At 47.3% G+C, this 13,081-nt stretch overlaps 1 protein-coding gene across 1 annotated transcript in view; it reads left to right on the top strand.

Annotated features, from left to right (window-relative positions):
• The window catches only part of kcnq1.1 (potassium voltage-gated channel, KQT-like subfamily, member 1.1), a 62,618-nt gene extending 49,764 nt beyond the window's left edge, over window positions 1–12,854 (top strand). The window contains exons 13-17 of the mRNA XM_034102702.1: window positions 10,239–10,314; window positions 10,855–10,949; window positions 11,488–11,534; window positions 11,635–11,696; window positions 12,482–12,854. Coding sequence (XP_033958593.1) covers window positions 10,239–10,314; window positions 10,855–10,949; window positions 11,488–11,534; window positions 11,635–11,696; window positions 12,482–12,730 — 529 coding nt within the window. The 3' untranslated portion in view covers window positions 12,731–12,854. The remainder of the gene's footprint in view (window positions 1–10,238; window positions 10,315–10,854; window positions 10,950–11,487; window positions 11,535–11,634; window positions 11,697–12,481) is intronic.
• The last annotated feature ends 227 nt before the right edge of the window (window positions 12,855–13,081 follow it).

Here is a 13,081-nt window from a genome sequence, read left to right as displayed (position 1 = left end):
ACACCAAGACGGCCGTCACGTTGGCACATTTCACTTATTTCTTTCAGAATGAGGCGAAAAGTATAAAACGAGGTGAAAATCACTACAAGTCTGGGCATGTTGAGAGCTGTAACATACACAAAAGGGGAGTTCTATTTCGTCCCTACTGACCGCCAGAGGCGGTGCTTTAAGCACTGGATATGTCCATCGCGTGCATGCGCAGCTCGAGTACCAATAACAACAAAGTCACCTGGCTGTGACCCACGTGACACCGGCTATATCAGCCGGTGTCGTCAGAGGATCTGTTCCTTTCATCTTCTCGCTGCGCGAGGGTACCGTGGCTACATTTTTGTAGCCTACAGCGTTCAGGTTTGAACGTTTGATCTGAGGGATTTCTCTGCAAGCAGCTGGCCGCGTGCAGCTTCGCGACTGACAGTCGGAGCTATGGGTCGTTAACGCGTCCTCCAGGAGCTGTGGCCGGCTGTGCGCTGTGCAGAGCCTCGACAGACAGGTTTGTGTCAGCTTGTTGCTGGTGATGGCTGTGTTCCCGCACCCTCTCCCAGCCAAGTTTTCCTGATTGCTGTCTTGTTTTTTGTGGCTTAGACTTTCTGGTGACGACAGTGTTCCCGCTTCCTCTCCCATAAAGTTGCCCTTATGCTCTTTTGAAAGTTCTGCTTGTGGCGTTGTGCCCGAGCTATCATTAGCATTTGAGTCCCAGCTTTGGCTGTGTCCCTCATTCAATTTAGTATGGAAAGCCCAGAGTGTCATACTTTAAACCCGTTTTTCGTTTAGATGCAGAGAGTAAGGTAAGTACTTTCTATTTCTTAGAAGCTATTATCTGGTCTTAACATTTGTGTTCTGACTTGGTCGCTTGATTGTTAGCAGCAGCCGCTTGGCTAACACCTTGCTGTTGAGCTTACCTATTAACTCAGGGCAGTGCTCCCGCTCCCTGTAGCATAGGGTTTGATTGCAGTAGCGCTAGTTCGTTGTATTACTGCTCCTAGTACTAGACTCCTAGCACTAGGATGATATGCAGAGAACATCTTCACTGCGGGTGCTGTGTGCTCTGCATATGCGGTTACTACTGTAACCAGGCACGGTTCTATGCGGGCTGTTCTCTTTCTTAGAAGCTAATTATCTGGTCTTAACATTGTGTTCTGACTTGGTTGCTTGATTGTTAGCAGCAGCCACTTGGCTAACACCTTGCATGTACTGTTAAGCTTCATTATTTAACTCAGCCGGTGAGGGCAGTCTTCTCGCTCCCGCTCCCGGTAAACGCATGGTATGGTTGCAATAGCGCTATATCGTTGTATTTACTGCTCCTAGTACTAGACTCCTAGCACTAGGACGATATGCAGAGAACAATCTTCACTGTGTGTGCTGTGTGCTCTGCATGTATGGCCATTAAGGAGGATTTCATCCTCCCAATATTATATTGTCTAGTGGGCAGCCGTTGGCTGACACTTTTAGGCACCGGCCACAGTTACTACTGTAACTAAGGTTCTAAGCCGTAAGTACTGGCCATAATTACTACTGTAACTACGGTTCCAAGCCGTGTAAGTACTGGCCATAGTCAATACCGTAACTACGGCTCTAGGCTGTGTAAGTACTGGCCATAGTTAATACTGTAACTACGGGTTTAAGCCGTAAGTACTGGCCATAGTTACTACTGTAACTACGGTTCCAAGCCGTGCAAGTACTGGCCATAGTCAATACCGTAACTACGGCTCTATGCTGTGTAAGTACTGGCCATAGTTACTACTGTAACTACGGTTCTAAGCCATGTAAGTACTGGCCATAGTTACTACTGTAACTACGGTTCCAAGCCGTGTAAGTACTGGCCAGAGTTACTACTGTAACTACGGCTCTATGCTGTGTAAGTTCTGGCCATAGTTACGACTGTAACTATGGTTCTATGCCGTGTAAGTACTGGCCATAGTTACTACTGTAACTACGGTTATATACCGTGTGAGCCCTGGCCATGGTTACTGCTGTAACTACGGCTCTGTGCTGTTCTCTTCTTTAGAAGCTAGTTATCTGGTCTTAAACATGTGTGTTATTTGACTTGATCTCGCTTGATCGCTAGCAGCAGCCGCTCGGCTAACATCTTGCGTATACTGTTAAGTAGGGGTCGACCGATTATCGGCCAGGCCGATTATCGGGGCCGATATTCATCATTTGACCGATTATCGGTATCGGCCTTTTTTTAATAAAATTGCCGATAACACTTTGGCTCTGATGCGGCCGTTTCTCTGTCTGCAGTCACCACTCTCTGTACACGAGCAATGTCCCGCCCACAGCGCTATCTGATAGGCTATTACTGAAGTGTCAATCAACACTGAAGATTTTCCGGGCGGGAGCCAGCCATAGAGGCGGGACCTTCTCAGATTACAGGCAGGTGCGAACGAACGCAGACACAGACTGAAGCAAGCAGCAGCGCTGAGCGGCAGAGCCATACATGTGTTTCGAAGGTAAATCAGTTGAAAGCCGAAGTTCAATAAACATCCCAATCCCCTATGCTGAAGTTGCAAAAACAGCACGATCTATTGATCCAATTCTATCAGCTTCCCAGTTACACAGGGACGCGGGAAGTCAGTCAGCGTGCAGCGTCTCGCAGCGGAGTAACTGTGGTGCGGAGGGGGGGCTGCGAGTGAAGCCTCGCAGTTTTTCAGGTTGATATGTGAAGCTCATTAGCCAACATGTATTTAGCAAATGTTTAGCAAAATATTAGAAGTGAGGCTACTAGTCTAACGTTAGGTCTACTGTAATAGCCTCACTTTTAATAGTTTGCAAAACATTAGCTAGCACTAGTGGTTTGCAGTTGCTAGCAGCTTATTGGGATGTCATGCTAGATAGATAGGCATTGGTTTGATATAATAAATTAAGCATTATTGTTAGTTAAGCATGGCAGCCTGCAGCCCCACTTCTTGTCTCTCTCTAACTCATAGCAGATGGCTGCACTAAAGAAAAGGGCACAGAGAGGAAACCAGTTGTAAGATGTTTAAAAGTTCATTAAACATAATATAGGCTATGCTTAAATGCATTTCAAAGAAGTTGTGTTGAGTTGTGTTGGAGTTTGTGTTATTCTACATTTTGACACCAAGATTTTCTGATTTTACTGCAAATGTATATCGGTTCCAAATATCGGTTATCGGTCTCCTTGATTACTAATAATCGGTATCGGTATCGGCCTTGAAAAAGCCATATCGGTCGATCCCTACTGTTAAGCTTCTTTATTTTACCCAGCTAGGTGAAGGCAGTGCTCTCGCTCCCGCTCCCTCTACCGGTAATGCGGTAGCTACATCCCTTTTTCTGTTCGGCGAGTAGTAGCACCGCTCTATTCTTCCCGTTCAGCAGGTAGCTGGTGAAGGCTGTGTTCCCGCTCCCGGTTACGCTGCATCTGGCGTTCGTCTCTAACTCAACCAGTGAAGGCAGTTCTCGCCCCCACGCCTGGTAGACGCCAAACGGCCTCGTTTTTCCGTTAAGCAGGTAGCCGGTGAAGGCTGTGTTCCCGCACCCGCTCCCGGTTACACTGCATCTGGCATTCGTCTCTAACTCAACCAGTGAAGGCAGTTCTCGCCCCCGCTCCTGGTAGACGCCAAACTGCCTTGTTTTTCTGTTAAGCAGGTAGCTGGTGAAGGCTGTGTTCCCGCACCCGCTCCCGGTTACGCTGCATATGGCATTTGTCTCTAACTCAACCAGTGAAGGCAGTGTTCTCGCCCCCGCTCCTGGTAGACGCGGAACTGCCTTGTTTCTCCGTTAAGCAGGTAGCTGGTGAAGGCTGTGTTCCCGCACCCGCTCCCGGTTACGCTGCATCTGGCATTCGTCTCTAACTCAACCAGTGAAGGCAGTGTTCTCGCCCCCACTCCTGGTAGACGCAGAACTGCCCTGTTTTTCCGTTAAGCAGGTAGCTGGTGAAGGCTGTGTTCCCGCACCCGCTCCCGGTTATGCTGCATCTGGCTTTCGTCTCTAACTCAGTCGGCAGTGTTCTCGCCCCCGCTCCTGGTAGACGCTGAACTGCCTTGTTTCTCCGTTAAGCAGGTAGCTGGTGAAGGCTGTGTTCCCGCACCTGCTCCCGGTTACGCTGCATCTGGCATTCGTCTCTAACTCAGCCGGCAGTGTTCTCGCCCCCGCTCCTGGTAGACGCTGAACTGCCGTGTTTATTAATCCAGCCAGGTGAAGGCAGTGCTCTCGCTCCCGCTACCTCTGCCGGTAACGTGGGTGTAATTACATCCCTCTTTCTGTTCGGCGAGTAGCAGCAACGCTCTACTCTTTCCATTAAGCAGGTAGCTGGTGAAGGCTGTGTTCCCGCACCCGCTCCCGGCTACGCTTCATCTGGCTACCTACAGAATGGTTCATTCATGTAGCGCCTGTATGGCTTCTCTTGAGTCCGAGGACGGCCACGACCGCTGCCCCTCCTGCCTCGGCCGCCTCTGGCGGTCAGTGGGGACGAAATTCGAGCATCTGAGGGAGGTTCTCACGGTAAATGCCTGCATGAGCTGTAGCTGCATGCCTCGGGTGCTCAGAGTGGCTAGAATCACTGAGGTGGAACGTCTGGCAGCAGCCAACAGACACCTCTCCTTGTCACATCCTCCTCCAGATAAATTCGGCCGTTCCCGGCGACTTGAGGGAGCGATGGCTATGTGTGCTCCCCCCAATAGAAGGACTAGAAACAGGCTGTCCTCTAAAGTGGATCGGCTAGCTGCCGATAGGGGCATGATGAAGTCGCCTCTTGGCCCTTCAGCCTGGGCCCGGTGTAGGGGCTGCTAGCGGGCCGCCTGTCCCCCCCCCCCCCCCCTCCTTCGGTTGGCGCCCCTCCTTCGGTTGGCGCCCCTCCTTCGGCTGACGCACCTCCTTCGGTTGACGGAGAGTCCTCCGTAGCGTACCAGTCGAGCCAGGGGAGCTGTTTAGGTCAGCTGCCCTGGAGGCACTGGAGCGTGCCGCCCACGCTAGGCAGACCAGGCAGCAGCACTCGGGTCCTCGCAGACCTGTGCCCACTCCCAGCAGGCCCAGGGGCCGCTCTAGCAGCCGCACTCAGCCGCCGGATTACAGGGGTGGTCTGCAGAGGTCTTAACGGCCCACTCAACCGCCTCCCAATGACTTTCGTGCCCCGGGTCATCCCGCCTTCCAGGCGGCCTCGTGCCCCAGAGCCTTACCGGAGCCCCCCAAGAGGCTCCGGGGTCTGGGCTGGGCCCTGAAATCCCGGGGGTGGTCGGCGGCTGCTTTCCCAGCAGCAGCTCAGTTTCTGGGCGGTCTGTACTTCCGTCCCTTGGGTGGTTTTCACCTTAACCCAGGGGTACGGGCCGCAGCTCCGGCCCCTAGCCTTCGGCTGGGTCTAATTGACAGTCGTCAGCGATCCGGCAGGGGCCCTACCTCTGGGCCAAGAGTTGTCCGTCCTTCTGTCCAAGGACGCAATCAAGCCAGTAAGATCCTCTGCTTAGCCAGGGGGTTCTACTCGGCATACTTTCTCGTGAGCAAGAAAGTCGGCGGATTTCGCCCGATCTTGGACCTCAGAGGAATCAACAGATTCCTGAAGGTGCTGCCATTCTATATGCTGACTACTGCATACGCACAGGTGGAGTGGTTCTCAACCGAGGGATGCCTACTTCCACGTGGGCCGGGCAAGAGGGTGCCTTATATTCAGTTCCTCCGGCCCTTGGGCAAACTGGCAGCTGCCTCGGCCGCTGGGCCCTTAGGCCCGCTGTCGTTGCGCCCCATGCAGATGTGGCTGAACAGCCTTCACTTGGACGCCAAGTGGCATAGGCACAGGGAAGTCAGGGTGTCGCAGCGTTGCTCCACTCTCTGTCACGCTGGAGGGGCCTATCTCCTGGTAGGCGTGCCCATGGGCGCCATCCTATCCCGCCAGGAGACCATCACCATAGGTGCATGTCTCTCAGGGTGGGGTGCAGTGCGGCAGGGCAGGACCGTTCAGGGTCAGCGGTCTGCCCAGCAGAGTGCGCGCCAGGTCAACGTGCTGGAGCTTCGGGCCGTGCAGCTTGCACTCACGCACTTTCGACCCCAACTGGGGGGCAAGAATGTGCGTGTTCCTTGGGGACAGCATGTACATTGTTGCTTAGACAACAGTCCCTTCTAGATAGTGGACGTTCTCACTCCACTCTGAATTTATGTGGCTGCGATTTCTGCCCGACATGTTCGGGTCGACGTCGCCACGGCGGGGTGCCACAGGTCGGTGTCCCTCTTTATGAGAGGGGCTTTACGGCAGCGTCCCCCTTGCACCCCGAGGGCTCCGGCTTGGGACCTGCCCCTGCTGCCGGATGCTCTATCATCTCCTCCCTTCGAGCCCCTGGCCCAGGTGGGGCTTAGGTGGCTGCCCACGAAGGCAGCATTTCTGCTTGCCATAGCCTCAGGGAAGCGAGTCGGGGAGTTGCATGTCCTCTCCATAAACAATACATGCCCGAGGTGAGACTCTCAGGCGTTGCCCTTTGTGCAAATGTGGCATTCCCGCCCGGGGTCCTTCCACAAACCCACTTCAATCAGCCTGCCCAGCTGGCACGCTTTGACATTCAGGAGTACGGCACGTCGAAGTTGCTGTGCCCTGGGGGTGCCCAAAGGGCATATATCAAGGCTACTGCCTGTATACGGCAGGAGGAGCAACTCTTGATTTTGCCCTGGCGGCACTAAAGGAGGTTATGCCCTCTAACCAGTGGCTGCGCCACTGGGTTGTCGATACCATCTCACAGGCTTACGGGGCCAGTGGCCGCCCCCCTGCCATCAGGCTGAGATGCCACTCTACAAGGAGCATCTCAACATATTGGGCTGCCCTGAGAGGGGTGCCCCTGGAGACCATCTGCGCCGCGGCGTCGTGGGCGTCTTCTGGCACATTCTCCAGTTGTCATCAGGTCAATGTCGCCACTCCCCATTCTTTGGGCGTGGTCCTTTTGTCGAGCTCCGCTGCTTCCAGTGGTGAGCAAGGGCTTGGATTCTTCATGACGTTGGTATAAGTCATCCAGTGCTTAAAGCACCGCCTCTGGCGGTCAGTAGGGACGAAATAGAACGATAGTTACGGTTGTAACTACGGTTCTATGAGTCCCGGATGACCGCCAGAGTTCCCTGTCACTCAGAATTATTGTGTGCTCGCGAGAATATTCTGGGAACGGCTGATATAGCCGGTGTCACGTGGGTCACAGGTGACTTTGTTGTTATTGGTACTCGAGCTGCGCATGCGCGCGATGGACATATCCAGTGCTTAAAGCACCGCCTCTGGCGGTCATCCAGGACTCATAGCACCGTAGTTACAGCCGTAACTATCGTTAGTCGGTTCCGTAAGAGCCAGCATGCGGGACCGGGATTCTGGGATTTGTAGTCTTTCTAGTTGCGTATTTTTCATAGTCTTATATTTCAACAGTTTTTCGACAAACTGTGACTTTTTTGACATGGAAATTATTTTTTAAGATTGACAAACATCATATGTGTAATTTGTGTCACAATTCAAACAGGATCGAAAGATACGTTTTCTCTCCCCATTGACTTCAATACATAATTTTTACGACATAAGGTCCCATGGGTCGGAAGTAGATGGGCGGGACTTTGCCTCTTTATTGAGGAGTGAGTGTGATGCACACACAGTTTGCCCAAAACCGGAAGCTGGGTTGTAGCTATCATAGCAGCTAATATGAAATCTCCGTTTTTGACAACAATGGAATGATGGATTATCAATATTAATTTTAAAGTGACACAGACACATTGGATTAACCTTCAGCAGCGTTTTTTTCGTTTTAATGCCATTGAACACAACTTTTGATCAGAAAAACAGCAAGGGTAAAACATATTTGGCGTTTTGGCTCAGCTAAATTGTGTGTTGTCTGGTTTCGCCTTCGCTGCCTGCGTTTTGTCGCACAGTGATGATACTTATACCCAGTGGTGTAGTTTTTACTGGGGGGACGCTATTTTAATTAGGTCATCCCAAACAATGCCACACAAGTGCACTCACAAAACGGGCAGACAGGTCCACAGAAACTACTGATATGCATAGTCCTACTTTAGTTACTGTACTGCAAAAAGCAGACGGCGCTGCGCTCAACACACAGACTCAAAACCATGGACACACTGGCACATAAACAATGTATAGGCCTAAATTGCATAAGCTACAGTATTGTGTCTCTCTCTCTCTCTCTCTCTCTCTCTCTCTCTCTCTCTCTCGCGTTTTGAAGACTGATAAATCCAAACTGGATGAACAAACTTTGCAGCCCAGTTTTGCAGTCTATCCATGGGTATGCCTCTTGTTTCCTCCGCCACATCTCCTCCGTCCATACCTCTGGGAAAGGTGAGCTTGAGCTAGCCAGGGGAACGTTGCTAGCGCAGCTAACGTTAACGTTAGTGCTAGCATTATCCATGTCTTTAGGCGGCTATTCTGATGATGTCGTACTAGTAGCAGCTTCACTTGTAGCTTCGGTGCTGCTAGCCTCTTTCTTCTTGTGAATTATATTCTTTTTAGAAAAGAAGTCAAGTAAAAAATGTTTGCCTGCCATTACAGAGCTTTTTCGTTAGCGTTATTGAGGGAAAGAGCTTCCGCAAAATCGGCGGGCGACACCCCCAGTGGGTGTGTCACTGACACACCCCCAGCTCGCCCCGGGGTCACGAGCGTGATGACGAATCATAATTTTTTAAGGCAATCGTTTTGTTTTTTTATTATAGTTACTGTGAAATGTTTTATGTTTTTGTCATTATTAAAACAAATACACACTTGCAACTGATAACACTGGCAATGATTTTATATTTATTAGACTATTAAAAAAAAGATCACGCTCCAAATAAGTGGGGGTACGGCGTCCCCCCGCGTCCAACGCCCACTACACCACTGCTTATACCTCTAGAATCTGTGGAATCTCAGCTTTAATCTAATATCTTGTTTGTGCAGATCCGATAAGTAATAAAGTATTTATACCGTTAGTTTTTTCGCTCAGGGCTGATTCAGAGGTTTGCTATTACCCTTGTGTTTTGTTTAGCTAAAAATTATTCATATAGTCAGTTAGCTGAGTTTCCTCCCGTTAAGTGGGTAAGACACATTCATAGTTTGTTAAATGTTAAGAAGCCCTCAGACGCTGTTTCATACAAGATGTTGCGGGGCATGGGGCTTATGGTTTTAACTTGAAACGGGTCACGGGAGACCCGAACACAACATAAGGGTTAACACATGTTGCAAACTTCCTACTTTTAGTAGAATAACTAAGAGTTGAAATAAATTATTTCCCTGTGTGCCTCACTGCATGTGTCTTTTTTGTAAAGATATGATTTGGTCCAGACAGAGCATTTATTATAGAGTGTTGAAAGGGGGAGATAGAAAGGATGACATTGCCCGAGGCTTCTGCTCAGGAGTCAAACCTGTGTACAGCTCTAACCCAAGCCCCCAGGAAGTGTGCCGGACTCTGAGGAACAAATTAGCTCTGGAAGCGCACATACGGGTTCTTCTGCTCTGACAGCTAGGCACGGGTAATCTGTGACGTTTCGCTCTCTCAAAAGTTGGGCCGTTTTGTCCTCATGCGCCAATGAGCAGCTCTCATAGGAAAGAACGAGACCCCGCCTCCGACGCTGTATCCAGTTCTTATTATACATCCATGCTCTAACCACTGTTCGGCGGCCATGTCACTCATGTTGCAGTTATACAACCACCATTTGTTGTGGAAATGTGGGAAAAACAATAATAAGGATCCACATTTCGTTGTAAAAAGGATCTACATTTCGTTGTAAAAAGCTACATTCAAGATTATGTCTATTGCATTGCCAATGAAAGCCAATTATGAGACAAACACACACTTTGTTCCTGTAGTCTCACCTGGACTTGACAAAGCACGGCTCAGCCCTCACACACATTAACTTTAAATGGTAACGAACCCAGATTGTAACTGGTCAATTAATTCCACAATATTATAATAGAGGCAAAATGAACTACAATTATTGTGGGCCTTTTATGCAGGATTTAAAACCCTTACAAAACCTTGATCCAATTCAAAGAAAGTCCGAAGGGAGAGGCTTTTGATGTGGACTGAACATCAACAATTCTCCCCTAAGTTTAGGTGTGAAGGCCATATTAACCATCTTTTCACGATGATGTGTGTGAATAAAAATAAATGTGGAGTTTTTAAATGGCTGACCTTGATGTTAAAGTTTCCAGGGTTATTCTCTGTTTTCTAATGCTTTCTCTAACACATCTGTGAAAAGTCCTTTTCACCACACTCTCAGCTTCATTTAGTTTTCTCAGGAGAAACTTCAAAGCATTCATATGGAACTCTTTTACACAGATTGACTGAGTCTCACCGAAAAGCCATCCGGGTGATCCAGAGAATGCGTTATTTTGTAGCCAAGAGAAACTTCCAGGTACGTGAGACACCATTTTACAGCTTTTTCTCACAGGCTGATTTTTCAGTGTTCACATTTGAGGTATCCAACTTACATGACATTGATTTATTCTTAAGGGGTTATATAGGAGGTACAGTTATTATTTAGCATCTGACTTGACAAGCAAACACACACTCTGCAGTAGAGGTTGGGGAGTACCAAAAATAATGTTTTCCGCAGGGGAACGTACACTCGTGCCTACAGGTGGATAGAGGTTGATAACAGCCAGAGTTTGGCATAGTCTTACAGCAGAGTTTGCAAATGAAAAGTGAGCAGAGCTTTGACAGCTTAAATGGATTGCCTCTTTCCAAACAATTTGCTGCAGCAAGTACTCTACTAAAACCTGCTCCCAGGGTCTGTTCATTTTCTATCAGTCTACGTAGAAGAATGATATGAGGAAAATACAATGTACATTTGTTACATATTTGATATATATAAAGGGGTTATACCTAACAAGACGTTTATAATGAAGACAAATCTTTGATGTAAAAGTTCCAAACCTTTTTTCCCCATTTGTAGCAAGCTCGTAAGCCCTATGATGTGCGGGACGTGATCGAGCAATACTCCCAGGGTCACCTCAACCTCATGGTGCGAATTAAGGAACTGCAAAGAAGGTACAGTGCTTGATGAATATCCAGCTTCATACAGTATGACTAATATACCCTGAGAAATGCAATGGTAGATGATGGTGTTTTTGAGACAGAAAATGTAAGACAATCCGGAAGCCTGCTTACTTTCAGAAAGTAAAATCAGCTCTGCTCCCAGACAACAATATCATATGTGCAATGATTAGGTAAATGGTAAATTGACTGCACTTATACAGCACTTTATCAGGTCTTTATAACCCCTCAAAGCGCTTTACATACTACAAGTCACTCACCCATTCACACCTCTTTCATTCCCTCACAGCCACAGACGCCCCGTGAAGATTTGGTTTTTAAACGGTTTACTTATTAATTATACTTTTATTCTTCCCCTTGTTGATGTACTGTCCCATTGCTGGTGTACAACTTTAAATGTCCGCATTGTGGGATTAATAGAGGATTATCTTATTTTCTAAAAAAGAACTATCTAAAACACAAGAGAGGGATGGCGGAGAAAATACAGAGGGAAAGTATACAACTCTCATTCATTTCCTGTTGTTTCTCTCAGACTGGACCAGTCTATAGGGAAGATAACTTTGTTCCAGTCGGGCTCCGGTAATGAATTACTCCACTGCTCTCAGAAAATATTTGACAGTAAATATGGAACAAACCACAGTCCTAATCCCCCTGTCTTTTTATTTACTTCCCTCTGAAGACCGAGACAAAGACAAAGGCACCAACTCAATCGGAGCCCGACTCAACAGGATGGAGGACAAGGTGGGGTTTGTTCAAAATCTGTCAAAAGCTTTTGCAATATTACTCTGAAGTTTAATGTTTCAGAGTATTATTTTACCATTTTATATTTTTAGCCTTTATGAAAATAAATATTTCATGTTTTTATTGACCATACCATAGAAGTTAAAAGACATTAAAAAGACACTTGAAATTGGGTAATGCAACAAAGGTTTACTTTGCTTTGTAATATAAAATAACTTTGCATAGACATGGCCCTGTTATTGTGGATTCAAATGAAAAACTTGAACAGCTTGTGCCAGCAAGCAGCAAACAATGAGAAACCTTGATGTTGTTTTCCTTTCAATTCTTTTTTAAGATGTGTCAAAACAAAGAAAAGCACTCATTTTGACAACCTCCCTTTAACTTGTTTTCCAAATACTCCTGACATACCTGCCTCTAAACCATGTGAAATCAAATCAAATGACTTAGTCACAAAATGAACGTAGTAAATAACAAGGTTTTTTCCGTTTACTAAATACAACTTAAGTGGTTGTGAATGTGTGGGTTTTCCATGTTTGCTGTTAAAGGCTCAGATGTATTATTATGGCTTTAATTTAATGTGTGTTATTAACTCATTTATTTTACTTTCACCAAATATAGTTTTGTCTAATGCACAATGCAGCAATAAATCAATGTGGCACAGGTCAATACTATGATGCCTTTGTCACACAATGAAATTAAAATATATCTCTACATCATAACATTTAAATAACTCTCAGCCAGAGCATTTTGTTTACTTTTATCAACATCTATTTCATCTTTCGTAGATATCGCACATGGACCAAACGCTAAACCGCATCGCAGAGTCCCTCACCTTCCTGCTGGCCCAGAGGGACCCGGGTGACTGTGAGGGTGGAGGGGGAGGCGGGGTGACAGTAAGGCAAGGAAGGACCTGTAATGTACTCCCGAGTCAGGACAGCCTGCCAAGCTATGACCAGCTGTCTTCATCACCTTCCCCCCTCTCCTCCAACACTGCAGCCGGCCCCCACCATGCCAGTCGGGAGGAGAACTGCTGAGACCAGGACGTTTTTCTCTTTTTAAAACAATTTATAAAATGTATTCAGATCAAACTAAGTTATCTATTAATCTATTTATCTGTTCGTCAGCTGCCCAAAATGTTGATAAAAGTAGCCATTATGACTTGATTTAGACTTATTGACATTTATTTACTATACCTTTTTTTTAGAAAAACATAGGATATATAAGTGAATATGTGAAAACAGCTTTTAACATTTGTGGTATATAACTATGAGGTTTTTTTTTTGGTTTTTTTTAATCGTTTATTTGATGAGGGACAATGCATATTGATGAACATTTAAAACAAATCATGCTTTAAAACGTAAAGTCCATCCGTAGTCCCTCACAGA

Source organism: Pseudochaenichthys georgianus, chromosome 3 (genome assembly GCF_902827115.2).
Source record: "Pseudochaenichthys georgianus chromosome 3, fPseGeo1.2, whole genome shotgun sequence".
Taxonomy (NCBI): Eukaryota; Metazoa; Chordata; class Actinopteri; order Perciformes; family Channichthyidae; genus Pseudochaenichthys; species Pseudochaenichthys georgianus.
This window is presented reverse-complemented; position numbering and strand designations above follow the sequence as displayed.